The sequence below is a fragment of the Danio aesculapii genome, chromosome 8, assembly GCF_903798145.1.
Source record: "Danio aesculapii chromosome 8, fDanAes4.1, whole genome shotgun sequence".
Lineage (NCBI taxonomy): Eukaryota > Metazoa > Chordata > Actinopteri > Cypriniformes > Danionidae > Danio > Danio aesculapii.
Window position 1 is genome coordinate 32,759,740 of NC_079442.1, and position 27,168 is coordinate 32,786,907.

At 36.1% G+C, this 27,168-nt stretch overlaps 1 protein-coding gene across 2 annotated transcripts in view; it reads right to left on the bottom strand.

The window, feature by feature from the left end:
* The window catches only part of csnk1g2b (casein kinase 1, gamma 2b), a 58,596-nt gene that overhangs the window by 19,822 nt on the left and 11,606 nt on the right, over nt 1-27,168 (bottom strand). For both annotated transcript variants that reach the window (XM_056463759.1, XM_056463760.1), the window contains one exon: nt 11,046-11,115. In XM_056463759.1, the coding sequence (XP_056319734.1) occupies nt 11,046-11,115 (70 nt within the window). The remainder of the gene's footprint in view (nt 1-11,045; nt 11,116-27,168) is intronic.

Here is a 27,168-nt window from a genome sequence, read left to right on the forward strand (position 1 = left end):
TGAAATTAAATAATTAATTAGTCCAGCAGAGCGAGCTTCATTGTTTGCTATACAGTACTAGTCAAAACTTTGGGTACACACAAATGGAGAAGTGTCCTTTTGACTGGTACTATGCTATTATATGCATATAAAGATTATTGACTGAGATGGCATTATTGGTATTTTTTTTACTACCTGATAATGGCTCTAACTTGAGGAAAAATTTGTTGCACGTTTCAAAAACACATCTGTCTTGTACATATCCATAAAAATGCAGGGCTTGTCATACAGATCACCAAGCGAATAACCTACCAAAACCACTTCTTTAAACCCAACCAATAGTGTTTTTAAAAGCAAACTTAGAGGAAATCTGCAATGTCATTGTTTTATCTTGCTTTTATCTCTCTTGTAAAACTGTGCTTCATTGGACCAGTACCCAACACTGCAAACAGCAGAAAACTTGTCCATATGGAGATAGACAGGTGATTCAAATACATTCAATTACAAATTATGTACATCAAGGTGGTTGGTGGTATTGATTTGATGTTTTGCATCTTTTTATGACCTTTATATGTCTAAATGTCCCTAATATCATAAATTGTAAACATCATTAGTGTGAAAAGGAACAAAAGTGCAGTGCAGTCAAACGCAAGTTACGCATTTGCAGTTTCGCATAAAAAAAATGTAGCTGATACATGCATTTCCAATGAGCTTTAGTTGCTTTCTTTTTGTTACAGTTAAATGACATCACACATTGAACAAAGCTGTGCATTTCATGGCACTTCAGGGGACCTTTAACAACCCATTTAAAGACAAATTTACAACGTCCAATTTGAAACAGTATCTGCAGCACATATTGTTTGCCTCTGTATTATTTTCTTAATGCCACTAAATGTTAAGCCTGCTGTTCATGGGCAGTGCGGGACACAGTCTCTGACAGGACCCATAATGACAACACCTTGAACAAAACAGGACTAACAAGCCCTTGGAGAGAGAGCACATCATGCAGTTCGTTAAAGCAGCAGCGATCTCACGCTTGCAGAGTTTATAGTGAACGTGAAACGGCTGATCTGATCTGTCCATTCTCTACCAAAGCAAGTACTCAGGGTAGACCCTGAAAGTCTTAGGAAGGAGGGATCAATGGTTTGAGCATCATTTAGCAGGACTGTGTTGGTTCCATTGAACCACATGATAGATATAGCACAGTATGGGTAAATGTGCAAGTACTGTACGTAGATGAATATACATTAAACTGATGCAAATGTTTGAAGTTAGGCAAAACATCATGCAAAGAATCTTCATTATAAAAAAAAATAGGCAGTGTCTTATTGGGCACTGTGGTTAGACTTTCTTACTCTATGTCCATACTGTAAAAACACGCAGTTTTCGGTATTTTAGATCATATCTATATTATAATTGGATCATTGTTTTGGGACCTTGAACTTTTCTCCATAGTTTGATGTTAAAATTCTTGAAAAAAGTCACATTCATTGACATTTTAAAAGTTTAAAAGTGATAAATTGTTTGGATTGGTGTTTTTAATTTTTCGCTTTTTCTTATTTTATTAGATACACCTTACTAGTACTGGGTTGGACCCCCTTTTGCCTTCAGAACTGCCTTAATCCTTGGTGACATAGATTCAACAAAGTACTGGAAACATTCCCCAGAGATTTTGCTCTATATTGAAACGATAATATCACGCAGCTGCTGCAGATTTGTCGGCAGCACATCCATGATGTGAATCTCCTGTTCCACCACATCCCAAAGGTGCTCTATTGGATTGAGATCTGGTGACCGTGGAGGTCATTAGAGTACAGTGAACGGTTAAATTCAAGAAACCAGTCTGAGATGACTCGCGCTTTATGACATGGCGCATTATTCTGCTGGAAGTAGCCATCAGAAGAAGAGTAAACTGTGGTCATAAAGGGATGGACATGGTCAGCAACAATACTCAAGTAGGCTGTGGTGTTGACACAATGCTTAATTGGTACTAATGGGCCCAAAGTGTGCCAAAAAATATCCCCCACACCATTACATCACCACCACGAACCACCAACCTGAAACCATTGATATAAGGCAGAATGGATTCATGCTTTCATGGTATTGACACCAAATTCTGACCCTACCATCAGAATGTCGCAAAAGAAACCGAGACTCATCAGACCAGGCAACGTTTTTCCAATGTCCTATTGTCCAATTTTAGTGAGCCTGTGTTAGTATTTGCAGTATGATTTTTCCACATGAAAAGTCAAAAGAGAAGAGATCAACATCCCACAATGCAAATCATAATCAGAAACAAACAGAAAATCACAACATACAAAAACTGTTAATTTCATAAAATGTAATAACACTAAATGAATAACTTCAGAATTTTTTTTTTTGAGCGAACTACAGAACCATCAATTAATTCTATGTAATCTCCAAAACTTTCATTAAGTGATTGAAAGCCTGTCACGTATCTTATCAACTAAAAAAAAATGTGTGCTTTCTGTGGTCAGATACAGAGGCACATAAGACCCACAGATATAGTGAGGCCAGGAAAGCCCAGCTCCAGCGGGGATTATAGGAGGATTTACCTGATCGGACAAACGTCATGAGAACATGCGAACACACCTGCCTGCATTTTAGCCAGCAGCACAGATCTGTTTGGAAAGCTCAGCGATGATGGATGTGCAGCCAGGAAACTGACTCATCAAATCAGCAGATCTGAGGTCTAAACCTGACGCCAACTCACCAATCACAGGGAGGAAAATTACAACCATGCACAGCTGAAACACTTCCTTACATTGTCAACACACCCATCGTAGGTTTTTAAGCATTTCAGATCATACAGAAGAAATTGAATATGAGAATTACATTGTTATAGAGAGTGAATGAAATGCGTCAATGCAGTGTGCAAAAAGAAGCACAAGAGAGAGGTCTGTAACTTAACAATTACAGACTTTTGTACACAAAATTCAGTAAAAACTTAGTCTAAAATAAAAACGCTGATGTAAAAGTTCTAATACCAATCAGTGCTTCTCACAGGTTTGAAATATAATTGCGGTGGTAGCCGGATTGAAACACACCATTTACCCAAATTACTAAAACAGTTAACTTTACGCGACCAACAATACATAATTTAATTTTTAACAATAATTTTATTTTATTACCAAATTGTTATACACGGTTTCTTTTCAATGGGTTAAAGTTAAAAAAAAAGAAAAGAAAGACTTTTATGCTATTCAGGAGCCATGTGCACCCACTGACAGGCCAAATCTGCTTCTCTCTCTTTAAGTTCAAAGCAAACTTGAATGTCAAAGCATTTTAGATATGTATATAAATTAGCCTATGTAATATATTAACATCAAATTAATAAAATAATCTGCAAGTGAGAAATAAATGACAGAAAAAGGAATAAAAACACACCATCTCGAAAATATTATAATAATTAGAAGATTAAAACCTGTAGATTATATAAATAAGGCAAACACATTGATTAACCATTACTAATGGTGTACATATATTTTTGCAGCCAGCTTAGACCAGTTATTTAATTCTCTATATAGTATAGTCTGAGTGATTTAGATTTAAGAATGAATTACTGAACGTTTCTGTGCATGCGCTGTCAGCTGCAAAGCCAAGCGAAAGTAGGCTTAAGTAAAAAGGCAATGCAAAAAAAAAAAAAAAACACATATAATTAACGAACGTCAGCTTTAGGAAGCAAAAGCCGAATCCTGAACATTTTAGGAAATTTAGAAACCCGGCCAGACGAATTTAAGAGCCAAAAAGCAATGTCTGGGTCTGTAGAGCACACGAGACTGTCTTTACAGTAATCTACGGATACAAAATAAAAGGATTATAATAATAGTTAAAAAAATATTATTAAATATACTTGGATGGCTGTTAACATACCCAAGTAAAGTCTATGTTTGGAAAGCACAGCCAGAAATCACAATAAAATAAATTAAAACGCACTAAGAAATAAAATATTTTTATTTAATTCAATTTAGCCACATAATTTTGACTATGAGATACGATAGGGGTGTGAACATACACTGGTCTCATGGTTCAGTTCGGTTACGATTATCATGCCATCAATTTGGTTCAATTTGATATCTTGGTGCATTATGGTGCACTGACGACGCTTTCCAAACACAATTTTATAATTTAATTTACAGCACAAGAATTCTTGTATTAAAATAATATACTAATATAATTTCTAAATACATTTTATATGTATTTGTATACAATCTTGTCTTTTAATACAAGCAATCAGATAAATGATAAATCTAATTTTACCTACTGAAGGAAAACTCTCTCTGAATGTATCAAACAAAACTCAAGTACATGGACAGAACAACATGAGCTTTTTGAGCGTTTTGGAGCAAGTTGTTAAATGCCTATGATTGGTCACGCACTCAATAGATTAGCTTTAATGTCCTGTTCGTTGCGATAAGTGACACTGATAAAGGGACGCGGTGATCACAGCTGATTAATTATAGAACGTGATGGAGAAAACAAGGTGTCTGGATATGAATCCACAAGTATCGCTATAACAGCCAAGAGGAGAGGAAGCGTCACACCAGAAGGTCAAAGGGGCCACAGTGAGAGGGAGAGAGAGTAATGGAGTTTACTTTTCTCCATAGCTGTGAAATAGGGGCTTCTGCTGTAACTTTAGAGTCAGTGAATGACTGTAGAGCACACACACAGTGAATTGTTCAGTTTCTGTATTTTAATTACTTGTGCTTGCCTGCCTTGCCAAAGTATTCTACCACGACATAGCACATAAATGACGTCAGTACATCATAACCAAAGAAACAATTAATTTTGACACTCCTAAGGTATGACAATATGAGATTCAGATGAAATACAGAAAACTGTCAAAAACGACCATCGACAAAAAAAAAAACTACCATTACTGGTATAGACTAGATAAATATTAAATATTAATATATTTATAATGACTAAAAATAAATCATAGCGATACCAGCGTTAATGGATGTAAGATTTGCAGTAAAATCTCAAAACATAAATTGACATAGGAAGTATATGTTAACATTACATTGAAACATCTCTTTATATTTTTCAAAACAACTAACCACAGAGTTGTAGGAGCAGAAAAACAGCAATCTGTAAATATTTTTTATATTTTAAATAAGGGAAATAAACATGCGTTATGGATGTAACAAAAAAGTCTGCAAGTCTGTTTACAGTGTACAAACTTTGTAAACTTTTTATACTTTGTAGAAATTCTGTGAATCGAACTTCACAACCCAAAAGAAACAATGCTAATCAAAAGGTTAAGAGTTGGCTCACTATAGAACAAACATGATTGAAGAAGTAAAAGCTTAGTTATGGATGTGACATCTCTGCGTTAGGGATGTGACTGATGTGAAATTGCCAGTTGTGTGACTTTGGTAAATCCAATCTAGTTTGAAAACATTGACAGAGACATATATAAATTGTAATAAATAAATAAATAATATTTAATAGAAAATTATAATATTGATAAAATGAAAATATTAATAAGGTATTTTAATATTATTGATTAGTATTAATCAATTAATACGTACAAAATAAATAAATGCTCTCATAAATAAGCAAAAGCAAAAATATACAAGTAGCAAAACAAATATTTTAAACGTGGTGAGGTGGTATCAGTAGCAATATATAAAAATATCCATTTATTATTAATGTTTTGGTATTAATAACATTTTTAAAAATTAATAAGGGTTTAAATATGACTAAGCTAAATATTTGAAAAATGGTTTTGAGCGCACTCATATTTCATTCCCACTCTATGCACGCTCTAACACACCGTCAGCTCGCCTTTTATCAGCTTCTGTGCAGCGACAGTAAAGTTCAACAAGGAGATTTTTCTGCCATCTCTAAACCCCACTCGCTCACATCACTAACAGGGCCTGAAAGAAAACAACACAACTCATTGTTCATCAAACACATGTCTTCTCAGACGCACTGGAATGTCAAAGTTTAGCACACGAAGGCTGGCGTATTAAAGATTCAGCATGCAGCCGGAGAACAACAAGGCCCTGATTCCATTAGCAGGACAGTAGAGAGGAATCAGAGGCTGAAACGTGATCGTTCCCAGTGTGATTCAGGAGATGAGAGGGCTTGCGTTATCCGCCCTGCTGCATAAAACATCCTCAGCTTACACTGCAGAGAGAGAGAGCCATGAGCCTCCCCCCCTAAATGTCAGAGATTGAACACAACGATTGAAAAGCCACTAACAAAGTCACACCATGCTAAAAATAACCAGAGAGCTTTAATCAGAAGCACAATAACAATTAAACATTTAAACAAGAGCTATTTTAGCAGCGATCAGCACCGGCATTTTCTCAGTTTGTTGCCCTTTTAAACGGTGCATGCTTTAAATAATTGACAGCGTTTATGACATTTAAAGTGCAAAACATTTAAAGGCTGATGGGCAAAGCAAAGATTGTATTTGTGATCAAATCAGCAATCTTGCATTAAAATATGGGCCTGAAATTGTGCTGAGATGGTGTGGAAATGCACCAAAGAGGAATCCTAACATGACCTGTGCTCTTTTTCCAGCGTAGTAAAGAATTAACACTCCTCTTTAGCTGCAGGTTTAAGGAGCAGAGGTTCTCCGGTGGCTTAAGATGAGTCTCACAATGGCAGATCCTCTCAAAGGATTCTCTGCTGGGAAAGCTGGAGGCTCTGGTTTGGTTGTCGCCTTTTAGGCTTCATGAAACATTTAGATCTAGATTTCACAACTGTGAATCACTGGAGCCCCCCCGCTGGCGTGTTTGGAAAGCGATGTTCACTTTGAAGTGATGGATACGCATTACCAGAAGGTAAGGTTGCGTAAGACCCAGTATCACGTTGAAGAGATTGAGTAACTTACGATTATATTTCAAAATAAGAACTATATAGGACAAACAGGAAAGTGGTCTGGAAAATCTAAGTACATCAACTTTTAAGATGCACTCTCTGAACCGCAAGACATGATCATTTGTATACCAGACAAAGAAAAGGGAAGTTATATTTAAAGGTCAAGGTTTGACTTTCAGGGCACTTTCAGTGATCCTCCAACCATTTGTTTTTACTTGTCTTCAAAGTTCCTCTATATTACCATCACAGCTCGATGAATTAAAGAACCCATGAAAAGTATGTGGATACCAGTGATGGAAAGAGTACTGAAAAATCATACTCGAGTACCATTACTTGCTAAAATATGTAGCGCAAGTAGAGTAAAAGTGTCTGTTCTAAATACTGCTCAAAGTATGAATAAAATGTAGCCCTTCTAAAAGGACTGAGAAGTAGAGAGTACTACATTGTAAAACGATTCCGCCTTATACCTTGCAAATTAAAAATCTAGCTTACATCAGTGCCACTTTGTTTGTATGTGCAAGTTAAATTGCTTACCATTCATGGACTATAAATGTGAAAACGCATTACATTAATATGCAATTTAAGTATAAGAAGACAACAGACAGCAGATTTCAGAATGTGTTTCATGTGAAATCTGAGTACCTAATGGGGAGGAAATCTAGCTGATCTAGTCAACACTTATTACGCACTTTGAACCCTGACTAACAAGCTATAAATGGCCAGAAGTTGGAAACCTAGCTCTTACAGCACTAATAGAATAAATGCAATTTGTGTATGTATTTGAAAACGTAACATTCTGTAGCGTTATTTAAGACCATTTCGCGAATTCAGCCATCATAGAGCAGGCATCGTTTATCTTTTCTTCTCAGTGTCATGCAGTCTAAACTCAGTCTCGCTGTCATGACGTGTAACAATAATGCATTCTCTTGCACACTTTTAATGCTTCTTCACTGTATATGTTTTATGTTGTATTTACAAAGCATCCATGTCTTGAGGTAGGTCTGTCTGATATTACTTTTTTATGCACGATTTGATTGGATGGGAACCACAGGACTGAATATTCCACTTAATTACGATAAACAAGAAATGCCACAGTGAAAGTATCAATACAGCACTAAAAACTGTACTCAAGTAAAAGTACACATTTTTTAAACAACTTAGTAAAGTACAATTCCTGAGAGAAACTTCTCAGTTACTGCAAGTTGTTTATTGTATTACTCTACACCAGGGGTTTTCAAACTGTGAGACATCGAGTAAATTATGACTAGGGCCAGACGGAATCTGTGGGCGTTTTTTTGCTATTTCTGCTGAGAATTTTGGTAAAAATCAGCGGATTTCTGTGGAATTGTTTTGGGAGTATCCTAACTAAAACCTTAATATGTGAAATCAAAAATATTATCTTTTTAACTTTTATTTAGCGTTTAAAATGCAAATCCAATTAGATTCACTTTATTTGGTAAACAAAGCAAGTCTCTCATATAATAGATCTACAAAAAGACAGAAAATATTACTGTACAAACTGCATTGTACAAAAATCAGATGAAAATTTTCATTTTAGTTAATAATATTACTGTAATTAATTTAAAAACTGAATAAATAAAGATTTACACATATTTACTCAAGTAAATAAACAGAATTAATGATGGGCTAAAAATCTGTGGAATTCTGCGGAAAGTCAAACTGGTGAGCCGTCTGACAAAAAAGTACCCTTCTGAATCAAATCAGCCGGATGCCCTTCGGGATCTTCCACTTACTTTGAAGACACTACTGACTATGTTTACATGGACATCAGTTATTTGCCTTAATAAGACAATAATATAATTAAGGTGTTACGTGATGTGCTTTTTGAATGTTGCGTCACCAGGCTATTCACGTTTCCTGCAGAGGCTCATGTAATTTTGGGTGTTTCAACTTAAAAAATTTTCGACTTTACTACAGGTCATTTTAAGTTTTACTTTCACTCATGAACATTTCATTCACGTCCCGTGACAAACTGGGGTATTAAATGCGAATATAAAGTAAGGACTGGTGGAAGAGTGTTGTTTTAATGGAAAGCCGAATGGAAAGAAAAAAAAACCCTCTGCATTTCGTGATGTGTGTGTGTGTGTGTGTGTGTGTGTGTGTGTGTGTGTGTGTGTGCTGTCCTTTACTGACAGCCGACTGTGTGTGGATCTGGTCACAAAATGCGGCGAAAAGTCCTACATGACGTAATAGTTTGACTGCTGTGTTTACTTCAATAATGCCACTAAAATCCTGACACTCGACATGTCTTAATTCCATTTATGTTTAGTTCAATTATGACTCAAAAATCGCTGTTTACATGGTAGACTCTAATCAGAGAATTGTCTTAGTCGTATTAAAATCGTATTAAAGTATTGTAGCCCATGTAAACAATGTTCGACTCAACCACACCGTCAGGGCTCTGCGATCTTGACTTTGCGAAGCAGCATTTTCTGTATGTATGTACATCAAAACCAAGTATGCTATGGCTCATGCTTATTGACAGTGGAAGATGATTTACAGTTAGTCGTGTCAGGAATCCAACCACGGATTAGCATGTTGTTAAACTCAGCAAGTAATATGTGAATGATGTTTGCGCATGCATTATAATTTTGGCTTGAGGGAGGGGTGCCTGGGGGCGCGAGTGAAATAGGACAAATTTGGGGGACATGTGTCCTAAAAGTTTGAAAACCCCTGCTCTACACCACCGGTGGATGGTAACTTTGTATTACAACTCAGTATGTATACCTCATAACAATCACTTGGTCATTCGCAGATCTTCCTTTGCATTGCCACTGATAAAGAGAGCACAAAAGAGAGCTACCCACAACAACCCAATTTCAATTACACACTAGGATGACAAAGTGAAGCCTGCTGTTAGCCTCAGGTTAATAAATTGTCACAGTTAGAGCCTCAGAATATGTAAAGCACAGATATATTTTTACTCTCTGACTACTGATCATAATGGCTGAGTGTGTGAGTTTCACTCTCCATGACTTGACAGCACAGTAAATGCACTATTTCTATAATTATCAATGCATGAGCAGCGCATTTGGCACATCGTAAACGCACCATAAAAAGTGTGTAATCTCCTGATTCAAAGGCTGGCTCCAGTTGCGTGGCTGAAGTTTTACAGAAAGCTAGAACTGATTAATGATATACATCATAGTCGATGTTGGATTTTGTTGTAAGGATAACACACATTGTTTGGAGTTAAAAAGCATTTAAAAACTTGCAACTGGTTCCTGTGGTTATGACGATTATTTCTTTTGTTGATTCCTTTGAAAACAGACAATAATAAAGTAAAAAAACTAAAGATAAATGATTATATTTCCTTTAGCTTCATGAAAGATTTGAAAAACCACGATAGAAAACTAAACACGATAGCAGCATTGTTTGTTTTCCCTTCACGTACTGCTTGAAATATGGCTTTCTTCTCGAGAGGAATCAGTCACGTGCTGGACATTCGATAATGGCAACCCAGCCACGAGGAGTGGTGTAGATATAAATATAACAGGCCTGCCCTGCACGCCTGCACTTTCACTGGCTATTAATGTTGCAGGGGCGGCAGCAGCGGCTCCGGTGAGCTGGCAGGGGATCAGATCCCCGCTCTGGAGACGGCCGTTCACTGAATGAGATCATTGCATTGCAGGGCAATAAGAGCAGCACTTCATGTCAGTCAACCTTCCAGTTCAGCGATCAAATGGATGGATGTTTCAAGGATTTGTACAAGCTGCTCATCCTTTTCATTGTAAGGCTTTATAGGATCAAAGTTCAGCCTTCTGGCTTCGCAACATGTATGGTAATTACAATCAAAATGGCCGGGTGTTGTGCTCCAATCACACAGCTCTGAGATTTAATCTTTATAACCTCATTCATAAAGCAAACAACCATTTAAATCCGTGAGGGAGACAAACTGGGTCATTATAAGCCCAAATAAAATAAAATAAAAACACAACACTGTCTTACAGTGGCCTTCAAAGTGGATAATTCTCATCTTATAACCCCCACCTCCCCAAATATAATCTGACCCTCCTTTTCACAATCATTTACTGCCGATAAGTCAAGCAGCCACATCAAAAGGCAGAAGCTCGCCGCCCCCATGATTCTCAGCACACAACTGAAGCATGATCAGTCTCACACAGGATGAGGAGGTGGCGACTTTTCACAAAAAATAAAACACATGATTCTAGAAAGGATGTGGGTCTTACCTGAATTTCCCAGCTGTTTATAAAACCTATACTCCAAATGGAGTTGAGGCGCTCTTGATTTGATTGGCTCCTGAAAAACAAGAAAAAGACCAGGCATTAGAATGAAGCAACAGGGAGATTTAGCCATGCATATGTGATTGCATAGAACGGAGTCTTTTATAACAAATGACACAGGTTATACATTTTATGTATTCTTGACAAATACAAGCATTGCTGCCTTTCAGAAAGAAAACAAAATAAACAAGCAGCGATGAAAGGGACCTCGCACCCGGGCTCACCATATATATGTATACAAAAACCTGAGGAAAATCACAGATTTATGCCAAACTTCTTTCTGTCGGCAGGTGGCGCTATGACTGTGACTCAATATTGGCATGTAGATGTCTTCAGGAGAGGAATCTCATTGAACCTGTGAATTTTCAGGCAGATCAGACATTGCCAAGTTAAAAGTACTTCCTCCGTGGCAAAGCGCTGAACTTTGTCAGTCCGTCACAGACACACCCTTCGATGAAAACTCTAGATCTTCACAATTTAGCATCACAAAAGCCTTTGGACTAAACTAATGGAACATGGATTCGATGTGATAAAACTTGTAGGAGTTTGTTACACTGAAAAACGTGTAATTTCCTGCTGCCAGCAGGTGGCGCTATAACTGTATCTGGATATTGGCATGTAAACATTTTCAGGTCAGGGCTGTTATCAAACGTGTGAATTTTGAGGCAGATCGGACAATGCATGCCTGAGTTATTTCTTATTTACTTCCTGTTTCATGGTGAATCATCAAAGTTTGCGAGGACGCCATGTACACGGCCTTCAACGAAAACTCTAGATCTTTGTGATTTAACAATTGCCAAGGCCTTTAGATTACAAAAGCCAATTTTGATGTTGATCCGATTAAATCCCTAGAGTTTGTTATAAGAAAAATACTCAAGGAATTAAAATCTAGGTGACTTTTTCTTCAGATTTTTTACTGAAACTGTGGATCTTAATTCATAAAGAGAAAGTCAATAGCCATTGCAACCTTGAGAGTAGAGTTAAAAACATACAGGAAAACCAACATTAAAGGTGCAGAAGGTGATTGTCTTCAGAAACAAGTTTTTGTTGTGCTGGTTATAAGTCTCTTCACATTCCAATAGTAATGATTAAAGTAAAGGATCTAAATATATTTATTTGTATTTTTATTTTCTGGGTAAGATACAAGACTTAAACATTTTTGTCCAATTAAAATTTGTCTGGCTGATAATTCTCATAATTCTGATAAGTGTGTCAACAAATGTAGATTTGCACATCTGCGCACCCATTCACGCAGATCTGCCATTTGCACATACACGTGAGCCGCGTTCACGCACACACGAGAGAGAGAGAGAGCGAGAGAGAGAGCTGTAAATACAAATGCAGAACTTTTACTCAAACCTTTTTCAAATCCTGAATCAATATTGGAGTTACTTTTGCACGCTGGAGGAAGTATGACACCATGGCTGAAGTATTTCTCTTAGACAGGTCATGTTGTGTTTTAAAAGTATTTAAATCACGCATAGCTTATGTAGATTTGGTTTACCATACTACTCTGAATATTCAGTCTCAAGTAGCATGCAAGTATGGCTTAGTAATAATTGCAATTCCTGCCCGCCGCCGGCCAATAACGAAGCATCCAATAGTCCCTTTAGGACAATGCACGTGAGAGAGTGAGACCAGCGATTCTTGCATGCATGTTTTGCATGCTACACAAATGAAAACGTGCTAGATATAATACAGTTTTTAATTCAGAATTGTAGTATTATAAAGTACTTTAAAGTTTTCAAACTGGCGAATGACAGAATCTAGTGGATTGTCTACTGTGATTTCAGGAGGCAGGGGAGAAAAGAAATTATACTAACACATAGCATTTTAGCAGATCACCTTTAATATTGCACCTTTAATACTGGCTCCTGAAAATATTCTGACATTATGAAGCTAACTGATCATCCTTGCAAGAAAGATTTGTTGAGGCAGTTTAATAAAGGTAACAATGTTGCAAATATTGTTCAAAACTGACTGTTTTGCAGCGGGTAATAATTTAGACTTGCCTGCACATATTTTTCCCTGTAACTGCAGACTTGCATTTTAGGAATCATCAAGGACCACAGTTTCAGCTAAAAACTTTTTTTAACTTCTATTAATAAAAACAATAAATCACCAACATTTTCGGAAGCCCTGCGTGATTTAGTAAATCATACATCTCATAACATCATCACAACATAATATTTTTGGTTTTGGTTGTACTATCCCTTTAATACAAAACTCACATATGCCATTAGTTCATATAGCTTAAGATAAATAATCAAAATCTGAATACAGATGGTAATACAAGTGCATGTGCTCCTCTGAAAACTAAAGCTGAAAGAGAAAAACAGAAATAAACACCAACAACATGACTGTATCAGTTCTCACGACCAAACCAGCAGTTTATGTTTAGTCACCCTCCCACATTTGCTTTGTTATAAAGAATCCATCTCTGCTCACTTTATACAAGTCAAGAGAGGCAGCCTGGAAAAAAAACTTTCCAGTGGTTAATGGCCTGTAACAGAGAACACACTGAGCGAGTCCTCAATCAGGTGTCGGGTTACAGTTCAGCAGCCTGGCCTCTTCATCTCCCAGCTAAGGGTTTTTGCAGCATCAATCCACCTGACCACAGATGTGCAAGCATATTTCAGACCAGGGCCAGAAACATGACCTTAATGGTGCAGCAGCAGCAGCCGGGTGATTAAAGCTCTTTGGCTGCTAATGCAAAAATCATGCACACAATATCAGGCGTGTGAGTGGGTGAACCCAATAACACTGATATCCCCATGTAAAGCACTTAACCTCAGGCAGCTCCAGGTGGACTTCACATGCAATTACTGTAAATTAATTGGGATGAAAAACATCTGCAAAGAATATATTACGTAATTATATTATATAATACTTAGATTGGGAAAAGAATTGTTTATTATTTCCCCTCATATATTATAATACTATATTTTAAGTCTATTTTATATGATCTTCTCACACAGTCTTTTTTGTATTCTATTTTATATTTATTTTCTTTAAAATATATATACTTGCATGAACGTAAATGAAAAATAATATATGTACACTATCATTCACGAGCATGTTTGGACAGGTTTTTATTATTATAATTATCATCATTATTAGGGATGCCCATCCGATCATGTGATCAGAAATTGGGCACAATCACGCAGCTTCAGACTCGATCGGAATTGGACGGTACCTCCCGATCAGGACTCGAATATATACATATATACATATACATATACATATATATATATATATATATATATATATATATATATATATATATATATATATATATATATATATATATATATATATATATATATATATATATTAGATCTCTTTCTTGACTTCACACAAAAACAGAAAAACGTGCGGCATGACATCAAATTATGGTATAAACGCTATTGGTTAAACGCCAGCAAAGTAGAACACGGAAGCAGCTTAAAGTTGAAAGCGCGAGTATGTCTGGAGGAATTATAAAGTTGATGACGACAGCATTGCCATAGCAACATGTGAGATATGTAAATTTGGGATTGCCTGCCGGGTATTTTAAGTTGAGGTGCTATTTGTTTTTATATTAGAGTTTTTTATATTTACTGTTGCATTTAAGTCCAAAAGTGAAGAATTAGTGTTATTACTTGATTGTTCAAGCTAAGAAGAGCTCTGTTTGTTAACAGAGTTGTTGAATATTAAAATAAGGTGAATTTAATAAAAAAATATATAAAAAAATAAACATCCTGGATCTGTTTCTTTGCTCTGCTTTCTTTTTTTATGTATTATAGAAGTATGGGATATCGGTATCGGTATATTTTATGTATTATAGAAGTAGTTTCGATATCGGTAAATACTCAAAATCAAAAACTTGATCGGGACCTCCCTTATTATTATGATTATTATTATGATGATGATGATGATTATCATTATTATTATTATTATTATGAATATTATTATAGCCTTTTATGTTCAACGTTTTTTATTTATCACAGATACAATAAAAACTGTAATATTGTTCAACGTTTTGTTTCCAATTTATTTATACTTATTATATTTATTACATTTTAAAATGACTAAATTTCGCAATTAATTTCTGTGATGGCAAAAATCATTACTGCAGACTTCAGTGTCATGATGATCATTCAAAAAGCATTCTAATTTGCTGATGCTCAAGAAACAAATTATCATCAACGTTGTGCTATACGTATTTTATTTGTTTTGTAAAAACCATGATGCAGTTTTACATATTACTTAAATATTAAACATCAAAAAAGTGAGTCTCCAGTCACTGTCCATCAAGCGAATGCATCCTTGCACAATAAAAAACAGGCTCACATTGGCTTTAGAATGTAAATTCAGTAGAGCAGTGGCTGAGGCTGATAAAACACTACAGACTAAAAGGGCCCTAATGGTTCAATCCAGCTCATGTTACTTGCTCAGAAAACAGGCAGACACAGCGGTGCAGAGCTGCATCTGTTGAGCTGTGATGTAACAGTGGTCAGGCAAACACCGCTCTTTCCTGGAAGAATAGTGAAGGGATCGGACAGATTAAGCACATCAGAAAGTCCATCCAAATCTCTCAGTTAAGGGGAAAGTGTGGGAGGAGAAAAAAATTATTGACATAACGCAAAGATGTAAGCCTCTGGTAAACATCTAAACATGCTTGAAATGAAACATTAAGAATAATAAATAAATAAATCCCACAAAATATGCATTCGGATCTCCGGGAACCTCTTCACAGTTTTCATAGGCCTCGCTAACTGCATTTCTAGTATCAGATTTAATGACATGGAAATGATCTGAAGCAGTTAGTGGATTTAATGCAAACGTTTGACACGCAGCCTCGGTTCATGCAAATGGGCATCGTCATGAATCACTGCTATAAACAGGATGCCTAAGGCACTGGCACAGGTTCGTATTGTAAGTGCTGTGCCCTGTGTAAATACAATCAGAGCCCTGTCCCAAAAGCAATGAACAGCTCCACCCAAAACCACAGACGTTCCCAAAGAGCATTTATTACATTAGAATGTCCAGATCCCATAAGAGAAAAGTACTATGAGCAAAAACAAATATCAGCAAACTATTCACCACTAAAAATGAACATGCGTGTGTGCTAATTCAACTAAGAGATACATTCACAACTCATTTTACTGTTGCAATATTGTTCATTTCCAAGAGAAATTGAACAAAATTTATAAGGAATTAATTGGATCATGAAAGGGCATAGTTCATCCAAAAATTCTAACTCTGATTATTTACTCAACCTTCACTTGTTCAAAAGCTATTTCAGTTTCTTTCATGAACACAAAGGGCACAAAACGAATAAAGCGCATTGAAAATGGTGAAGGAAACCATGCGCCACGCACTTTTCACATGCTTTTAGACTCAAAAGTGTGAACGGACTCCGGTTGGGTTTCGTCATTTTCACCTCAGGTAAGAGTAACAACACACACGAAAATGAGTGCGGTGACAAGCAGCAGTGAGGAGACTGTAAATAAAAAAGGATGTAAGGATGTCGCCAGAGTGGCTTTTTGGTTCCTTTTCTTGTGCAACCCACCCACTAGCGCCCCATCTGAAAGATTTTTTTTAGCATAGTGGTAATGTAGTCATTCAACTTCACAATTTGTAATGTTGCAATATGTATTTAAATCATGATGGCTGGTTCCTTTACTTGAAAGCTCAGAGTTGATTATCATAATTTGTTTTGTTTACAGAAATTGAGCTTTACTTTGTAACATTTTACAAGTAACTCATTAACACTTTTGTTTATTTTATTATAAAACAGAAAATATGAGATATTTGTTCATTTTTGTCTATTAAAACTATTTGCCTTGGTAATGTTGGTAAATTAAAATAAAGTGGTTAAATGAATAAATAATTCCTAACATTCCTAAATGGATTGTAAAAAAGAATCAATAATTATCGATACCAAATTATGTGAAACATTATATTGTGATAATATTTTTGCTGTATCATCAGGCCCTAGTTGCTCCTAAAAGAGGCCTAGGAACATTGGTAGAAATAGAAATGTTAATTAATTATTCATCAATCGTTCATAATGTAACCAGGAATGTGTATTTTAATAACCAGTGTGACATCGATCCAAAAAGGAACATTTCCTGTTTATTTAGTCACCCTCAGGCCATCCAAGTTGAGTTTTCACTTTAGTAGAAGCTTTTTGGCTGAAACTGTGGTGCTTGGTGATTCATAAAGTGTAAGTCGGTGTCTACAGGCACTTTAAAATAAAAAAAAAGACAGCTAAACAAATGAATACCTGTAGCTCCTGTCAATAAACTGAGATCTTGTGAAGCTAACAGGCTTGGAAGCATTCACAACAGCCTTGCGTCAGCTTACCTGAGTGCAACCTGTGAAGCTGGATGTGTCGTAAACACATCCAGCTTCCTGCATAGATCAATTGTTTCACTTCATAAGGCCTTAGTTCATTGTAAGGTACATATGTTTGGACTCTCAAAGTGCCATGAGTTATTGTTTTGCGTTTTATGAATCACCACAGAGCACAGTTTAAACTAAAACCCTTGTTCAGTTGAAGAAAACACATTGAATGGCCTGAGGGCGAGTAAATGAACAACGGATTTTCATTTTTGAGTGAACAACCTCTTTAATGTGGGCACATGTACTGCTGCTTTGCCCACTTTTGCAGACAAAATCTAATCCAGTCAATGGGAATCCATGCATGAGGAGGGAAAGTTCACATTCATTCTGTTTGAGTACAAGTTGGCCATACATTAACTTATGATGCCAAAAAACTAGTTGCAAAGAAAACCAACTGTTTTCATCACACACTGGCAGCATATGCAAAACAACTGTGCATGAACACACCAAACAGATGATAGCCAACTGAAACAAGAATGTATGTTATTCGCTTGAATGAAGGGTTGCATCTTTGTATACCTGCAGATGGCAATAATCTGTACTACATCTAATCTTATAACTCCAGAGACAAAACTAGTTTCACATAAAAAAACAAACCAATCAGTGTTTACATGCCACTTCACACACTTCACACAATAAAAGGTATTCACTCATGCAAAGATGTCTGATAATCTGATAATTAATATCGCTTGCAAATTTGAAGTGCAACAAAATTGTGCAACAGCCAATTCCTTTGTGTTCTCCTTTGGTTTTTGTCATTTGTTTAGTTTATTCTTTAGTTTCTGTGCTAGCTGAACAGCTGATCAGAGTACTCTCTTTCACCGATGACGATACTATATGCTGAATCGGGCGAACTCCCTCTGATGCGAGTCCCCATGAGAGGTGACGTGTGAAGCTCACCAAACAAACTAGCCTGATAGATGTTTACTGATTGCTCAATGCTGCCCAGTGGCCAACCAATGGCTTGGAGTCTACAGGACTTTTACAGAAAATATTCCAAGGTTTGAAAGTGCCTTCTCTTACAATTAAGGCTATTTCCACAATAAGAATGTTAAATATAAATTAGCATCTTCATTAGCATCTACACCAGCATTAAAAAAAAAATTCAGTTCATTATTGAATCATGCTGCAAATTTGTCACTACGAGCGGGCACAGCCACTGAAATCTTTTGGCTCAAAAATTCCAGTCTTATTTATATTTGGAGGCTAAAAACAGCTTGTTATGCTGCTTGACGTAGCAAACTGAAGCAATCTTATTTTACTGTTGTTTTTTATGTATAGCCATAAACACAATTGTTTCTAAAGCAAGTAGTTTAACTTTAAATTGACTGTCAATAGCTACATTTCCATCCACCTATTTTTATGCGCATAAAAAAACGGTTGATGGAAACGCCAAGATGCGTAACAATTTTGAAAATGTGCATTGCACATCTGAAATGTTGTTTTGGTCAGTCTAAAATTTTGTAACCGTTTCAGTATTAGTGTTATTATTTTATTAATTACCTCCAGAATCAAGAGCATCTGTGCTCCGCGTCTAACGCCTTCAAACGCCACTATGCATTCACTGTGTGCTAGTGCTAGGAGCTTCCCCTACCGCAGCAAATTCCGTTTTTACTGTTAATATTTGGCACCAGTTAATCAGGAAGTGACGATTTTGTTCGCTTTAACTCGTTGGATGGAAACGCAGCTTTATTCGCACATCTTTTATGTGATAATCCAGTTTTCCGCATAAAGTTCAATCACATTTTTGGACGGAAATGTAGCTAATGTTTTTATCATTTATCAGATGAAAAAAAAGGTTTTGAAAGTGCTTCCTCTCTGCCAATATTTTTACTGGTGTGGTGACTGTGCTATTATATTAAATTTAGATTTTTGTTTTTGTTACGGTTTTTCATTTTGTGTGTAAAAATACATTTACAAGGTCAAATGTAAGACTTTAAGACCTTTTTAAGACTGAATTATTTACATTTAAGACAGATGAATTACATTTAATTTAAATTTAAATTACATTTAATTACATTTTTAGCCTTATTATTTATTTATTATTATTTAATTTATTTATATTTAATATTTTTTCTAATGTCCAGTGGATACGATTTTTTTGTTGTGCCATTAAAAAAAATTACCTAATTTAGTTATTTATTAGCAACATAATTCAAATAATGTGCCAAAACAAGCAAACTCTAGTTATATACATACACTTTTTTTCAGCATAACTTTTCTTAAAAATAAATGAATGTAAACAGTCTGTTCAGGTTAGTGTCCTAGCCAGGTAGTATAAATATATGGAGAACTCTAAAACAAATGTTTTTTATAGGATGTAAGAAATAATGACCATATTATTGGTAAATAAAGTTAATAAATGTAATTTTTGTTACTAGTTTTATCCTCACAGATTGTTGGTGATTGGATGGGTGCTGGCTCAATTGGGTAGCTTTACATGTACACAGGAAAACTGAGACTTTTTAAAATGATTTAAGGCCTACGACACCACATTTCAGTGAAAATTCTGTTTTCGAAATTTTAAGACCCAGCAGACACCTTGTTTACAACCTTACTTGCTTCAGTCACCCTTGATTGTATTGTTATATAACAACAAACAGCCTATATATGTGCAGTAACTAAAGACATCGATGGGTCAAAATCTGTTCCTCTTCAATTTACTCAAAGCGAGTGTGACAAAAAATATCTAGGCACGCAAGAGAGAGAGGGGGGATAACCACGAAAAGCATTTGTCCAAATTGAAGCTTTAATGTCATTACAAACCTTGAGTGATGATACTAAGCAAATCCACTGCGCAGAAATAATTCAAGAGTCCATGATGTAATTTTAATGTGACACTCAGTGTCTTTACACTCATGCCATTATGAAACACACATAATCCAAAAAAAACGACTGTAAGAGGTTGAGTTAATCCTTTGTCAGTTAGTTGTAATCGATGATATCATCTGCTGCATTAGAGGACTTTATTACTTTATAACATGGAGGATAAAGTATCACTAGCTACAGACATTACTCAATTACAAATACATTTGACGCAAGTTTTTTTATGATGAGCTAAAAAAAATGTAGGTTGTGTTTTCCAGCTTTTGCAGTTATCCAATGTTCAGTAAAAAAAGGTGGTCTATGAGATTGCATATATAGTTTTTAATATCAAAGATTAAAAACAAGTCATCGTTGGCAAGTGGACTGATTTCACAGCAGTTAGTTATTTACTGCTCTGAAATAGCCTACAATTTGTGAGAAAATCTAATGACCTTCAAAAAAAAATAATAATAATAATCATACATAATCTGTACCCTGGTAACAAGCCTCGCTGTTTACGTGTGTTGACATTTTCAAAGCTCTTATCATGTGGAATAAAACTGGTAACTCTGAAATTATCTTGAACTAACTGGAGACAAGAATTTGAGCCTGAGAACGTGCATTCAAAAAAAAAGCATTCACTAAAATGTGCCAGTAAACGAAATGAACTAGCACACTCAGGCCCCAAGGAGAATCCGCTATGCCAATTGTTCATGCATGTTTTGATGAGGTGTTAGAAAAGCCAGGTGGGGATCCATCATTATTGCTGACATGGACTAAAGAGGGCAGGTTGCACAGCCAGCAATCCACAGAATGAGAACGCTACAGATACATAAAAATCTAAATTAGTCTGCATTTTATTTCCTGGAATACTGCATCACCATCTTGCCTTCAATTAGAAATGCACAAAACTACATATTTTCAAAACCCATGAGTTGCCTAAATTACCAGCATAATTTCCTATTTATTGTAGTATTTATTTACTTATAAATTTGATTACTTATTTTAATTACATTTTGCATATCCATTTAATCGTATTTTTGTTTTATTTTTTTATTTGTTTTTATTTTTTTATTTTTTATTTTATTCTATTGTAATATTTTTTATTAATTTCTTTTATTTATTACATTCTTTTGTTTCAATTTAGTTATCTGCATGTTTCTTTTTTACTGTTGAGTGTATTTTTAATATTAAATAATATTAATCAATATTAGGGCTGCTCCATTATAGGAAAAACTCTGGTCATGATTGTAATCACGATTATTCAAAACGATATACACAGTTGAAGTCAATATTATTCACCCTCCTGTGAATTTATTATTATTATTTTACATTTCCCAAATGACGTTTGACAGAGCAAGGAATTTTTGGCAGTTTTCTTTAATATTTTTTTTCTTCTTGAGAGTATTATTTGTTTTATTTTTTTGATAATTATTTTTTAGGGGTTTTTCACCTTTATTTGGAAAGGACAGTAGAGGTTGCAGACAGGAAACTATTGGGAGCAGAGAGAGGGGAAGGGTTGGCAAAGGACCTCGAGCTGGGAATCGAACTCAGGTCGCCATGAGCACCATGGTGCCATATGTCAGCGCACTTAACCACTAGGCTATTAGCGCCAACCATTTGTTTTATTTTGGCTACAACAAATGCAGGTGTACATTTTTTTTACTTATTTTAAGATCAATATTTTTAGCCTTCTTCAGCAATATATATTTTTTGATTGTCTAGAAGAAACTACTGTTATACAATGACTTGCCTAATTACCCTAATTAAGCCTTTAAATTGCACTTTAAGCTGAATGCTCTTTAATTGTTTTAAACTTATTTTTTACATTTTACACACTTCTGGCTCTGAAAATCCCGTTAACATGCACTGACGATCATCATTCAATAATAAAATACATTTAAATACAGTTCAAATTACAATATCTCATCGCAAATTTAAACATAAAAAACCCAATAAAATATGCCTCATTCCAAATACTCAAAGCTAAATAAAATCCATGATACTACAGCCACAAACAGCGCATTTGGTCTGAAGCAATTACGGGCAAAAGGTGTCGAGGAGTCTGGGTAGGACAGAAACAGCTGGTCTGTGTCCCAGTCCTTCAAGCCCTTGATTTGAGCTCAGATTTCACAGTCCCAGATGGAGGGAGAACAGCTGCAGAGGCCATACAGTAGAGCTTCATACGCAGACTGGTACCACTGTCACTAGGGTGAGCAGCCAGAGGGAGATGAGCAAGGATTCCAGAGCGGGCCGTCATTCACACTGCAGTTGAGGAGCAGATGTGACAGGCCTAATCTATTCTGATTAAATCAATCTTCTGCTTACTGACAGGACATTACGGTCAACTCGGTGCAGACTCTTCTTGAAACATCTACCATTAACATCTTATTCGATTCTCCAAAGACACATGCGTGCAAGAACTTGAAATTAAATGGAGTGATTATCAAATCAAAAACATGACATGTTCAGAACAAGGAACAAGCATGTACAGAACAAGGGACAAAAAGGGGCATCAATACATCTATTTTTAATGTATTTGTTAATCATTTTCTATACAAATAAACAGAGATTTAGGGTCACGCAATAGAAAATGCTAATTTCATTAAAGAAGATAAAGATAACGTGTATATACCTAGGCATACATGAATAATAAGAGTTCGGTACATGCAAATGGCAATACCGTGAAATCAAACATCCCATGAGCCTCAGACAAAACTGATATGTTGCACATGGTCATTAATATGCATGCCCCAAACTGTTTATTTGGCCACAACATTTCCTAGTGAGATTACAAGGATCTTTTTCCTCCCTTATTTACTGTATATTAAACTTGCCATGTGCGTCTGTGTGTTTTAATTTGTTAATTTTTGTCTGTTGTGAAATTAGCAACAAACCCATGTAGACTGCTGAATATTATGTTTATTGCACTTCTAAGTCACTCAGCTCTGACTATCATTTTACTGGACTGAAAGAAACAGCAATAAACTTTAAACATCCTCTGTTTATGGCTCATATTAATTCCTGGCTGTCTTTTCACTTGTTATTGCTTCAAAATACAACACAATACAATTCTGTCAGTCTCTGTTGTCGAGTTTATATCAAAAATATTGTTTGACAAATGAGTTTGACAAAAAAAAAAAAAAAAAAAAAAAAGTAAATCAAAAAGGGCAGTAGGCTAAATCACACCTGCGGATTAACAAACGCACATCAATCTAAGAGATACAGTGGTTCTCAACTCCAGTCCTCGAACCCCAGCACTTTGAGTATTTTGCCTACTTCTCTAATATAACACACCTAATACAGATAACTACCTTAGCTGATTAGAGTTACATGAATGAACTGATTGAAAGGGTCCCATTTGTTTTTCCCTCAGCACGTGAAATCTTTACTTCAGAATGTTCGTTCAAGAATTTGTGCTATGCTGCAAATTGTGGCGTCTTTACAGATGAAACTCACTACAGAAGTGCGAAATAATATACCTTTGTAAATAAAGTATTATGTAAGTAAATTGACTTAAATTGACATACTGCACATATAGTGAAGCAAATTTAAAAGATTTGATGCATGTTGCTCATGCTAGTGGCATAGATGAAACCAGACCGCACACCACACACCAGCTGATTGGTGGAGACGAGACAGGGTGATAAAGCCAATTATGATATGGGCATGGTTAGAGTGTCATGATGGACAGAGGCCAGTGGGCAAATTTGGGCAGGATGCCGGAGTAAACCCCTACTCTTTTTCGAAGAACATCCTGGAGTTTTTAACAACCACGGAGAGTCAGGACCTTGGCTCAACAATCTCATCTAAAAAAAGGCGCTCACTGAACAGTACAGAGTCCCTATCAATATACTGGGGTGTTAAAACCCACACAGAATGCAGGTTGAGCACCCCCCACTGATCACACTAACACCACTTCCGGTAGCAACCTAGCTTTCCCATGTGGTCTCCCATCGAGGTACTGACTGGACGCAGCCCTGCTTAGCTTCAGTGGGCGACCATGTGAGAGTTGCAGAGAGCTATCAATATTATTTTTGCACCATGCTTTATGAACTTAAGCAACAATCCTGTTTACTCACACTGAGAAATAACTGTTTGGTCATAACCCTTGAGGGGCAAATATCCCCTTCAGCTGTGAGTTTCACTTTCTCTTAGCACCCCGGCTACTGTCAATCATGTGACAGAAGCCATCAATCACAGCAAAAAAGATCCACTACTTCATTATTAAGCAAGAGCTAATGGACACCACGACAAAACCAATGTTCTTGCCTATAGATTGTGCCAGCTTTCCTTGATAAAATGCTAACCGTTTCACACATTTCCGAGTCTTGAATGATAAAAGGACTAATCATAATAAAATGAGATAAGAGAATAAATATGGGTGTGGCTTGAGACTCCTCTTGCAAAAAAGAAATAGAAATCAACCAACAATCACAAATATCTGTGGACACATGTAGCCAGAGCTCTTGTATTACAACAAGGAAGCTGTCATATATGTATTACACAACTGGGATTCCCAGCAAAAATGTGTGTGATGAAGAGAGAGAGAGAAAGAGAGAAGTAGTGAAGTACGTAGTGTTTCCACTCCTCTGTTCTGTTCTGGGTCCCTGGTGAGCCTCTCAGTGTGGACTGACTGGAGCACTGTGTCGACAAGAACCAAGGAACAAAGAGAACCTTTCATCAGCTTTATTCTCTCTCCAACTACTGTTGTTTCTCCAACTCTCCTCCTCTCTTTTTTCCCCTTCTCCCACTCTTGCTGTTCTAGTAACTTCGTCAGAGGGCAAAGCCTGACTGTGACTCTTTTCTTTCTTGTATGCTAGAAAACTGCAACAGAGAAGTTCACCTTTGCCCCAGGTGCAGCTGCCACAGGGGGAAAAAAAGTGCAAACTGAACTCAAGGAAATTTTTGGCACTGATTATTTGACAACACATGGTGAATGTTGGGTAAATAAAAATACTGGCACTGGAGTTGGTTGATTGTTGCTCTTATTGGTACAAATGCACAAGACAAAAAGCGTAGTTTAAGCAAATCTTCAATTAGCAACAGCAAAACTCAACAGTTAAGGCAGTTAATTTTCAACTTGCATCAAATGCCTGCCATCATCACACAACTAGAATGTTTAACTGACGGTACTTGTGGTAAACTTATTAAACCAGCAGAAGGCAGCTGGTCAGGACAGTGGGTGTCTTGAGGTTTCAGCGCTTGGTGAAAAACAGACATGCAACACAAGAACTTTCTGCTGGTTTACACTTCTACATTGAAAATGTTTTATTAAAGGTGTGGTACACTACAATATCGCATTTTAAACTTTAGTTGATGTGTAATGTAGCTGTGTGAACATAAATATCATCTCTGAATGTTATACGCTCAAAGTTCAATGGAAAGGGAGACATTGGCTTTTACAGAGTTAGCTTAGCAAAGCCTTCAGCGAAGGGAGTTTGGAGACTACAAAAAGTACATCTAGGTTAATGAGATCATAAACCCTTCAGGTTACGCAAATACACCCTGCGTGGCGAAGGGCCGTGACCAAAGGCAATGTAATGTTATAGAAGAGAAAGCTGAAATGCCACCCAAACTGCTGCCATTTCCACAGAGCTTCTTCTGTTTCTGTATTTGGGTTTCAGTTTGCGTACAGTTTTACTTTAAGTTCCACAGAATTATAAAACAGATATAGCTCTAGCACTTGACAAAGGACAGCTCCAAGAATTTCTCCCAGTTCAGTGTTGGATTCGGCTAAAAACTCAAAGGAGGAGTAGCTCCAACCATAAAAGAAGCTGTGGGTTGTGAGCCACAAGCTGAAAGTATTTTATTTGTTAAAATAAAAATACTTACATGTGTAGTATATGCTATATATTACATGTGTAGTTTCTAGCGTTTACGGTATGTTGTGGCAACGATGCAAACAAGGATGTAAACAACAGCAACTGCTGTTTTACACCGTTAACAATTTAGCTACAAATTTATATTTATCTGTCAAACCGCTGTAAACATTCACAGTCTTCAGCAGTGCATGCAGTATCCCTCTATGCGGCCGCTTTGTGCGTTCTCAAGTATTGAACTCACAAAGGATATGTGAACGTTTCATATTACTTACACATGCTTATAACCTGAATATATATGAAAGACACTTGTCAGGTTTTATTTTAGAGAGCAAGCGTGAGGTTCAGCTGTGTCTTTTTCATTTTCTGTCTGATTCAGGCTCAAACTGCTAACAGTTACACTAACTGACAGTATTTACATAACCGCCATGACACTTCCTGGTGACGTGGAGTCGATCCGCGAATCACAGCACATTATGTTAGCTGACCAATCAGAGCCTCTTGAGGGTGGGCTTTCAGAGGAACCAGGAAATATGACAGTCGTTTTTATGTTAGCAAAGTAGCTGTATATAAAGTAATAGTATTAAAAAGTATTAAAAAATACTGTGCTTTTTTTTACAAATGAAGCATTGAGCATTCATTGCTTTGCACCCTCATAAACGCAACCAAGCCTTAACAATACACCCTGGGCCGTCCCTTTAAGATTTAAAGATTTTTAATTCTTTTATTAAGCAAACATGCATTAACTTTATCAAAAGTAACAAATTCTAACATTATTAACTAAATATTTTATATGAACTTTCTATTCAGTCACAGTCTTTTGTGAATATAAATGTTCTCATCACTATAAGAAAAGAAACGTATCTTCATAATAAATTATTAACAAATTAAACATGTTAAAATATACCTATCTTTTAAAACTGTAATAATATTAGGTCTGGGCGATTCATCGAAAAATAATCGAAATCGACATTCAAAATTTATAGTAATATCAAAAATTTCCAGGTCAATTTTTTCAATTAATTTCCCTACCGTGTGTGGAGTCATGTGAC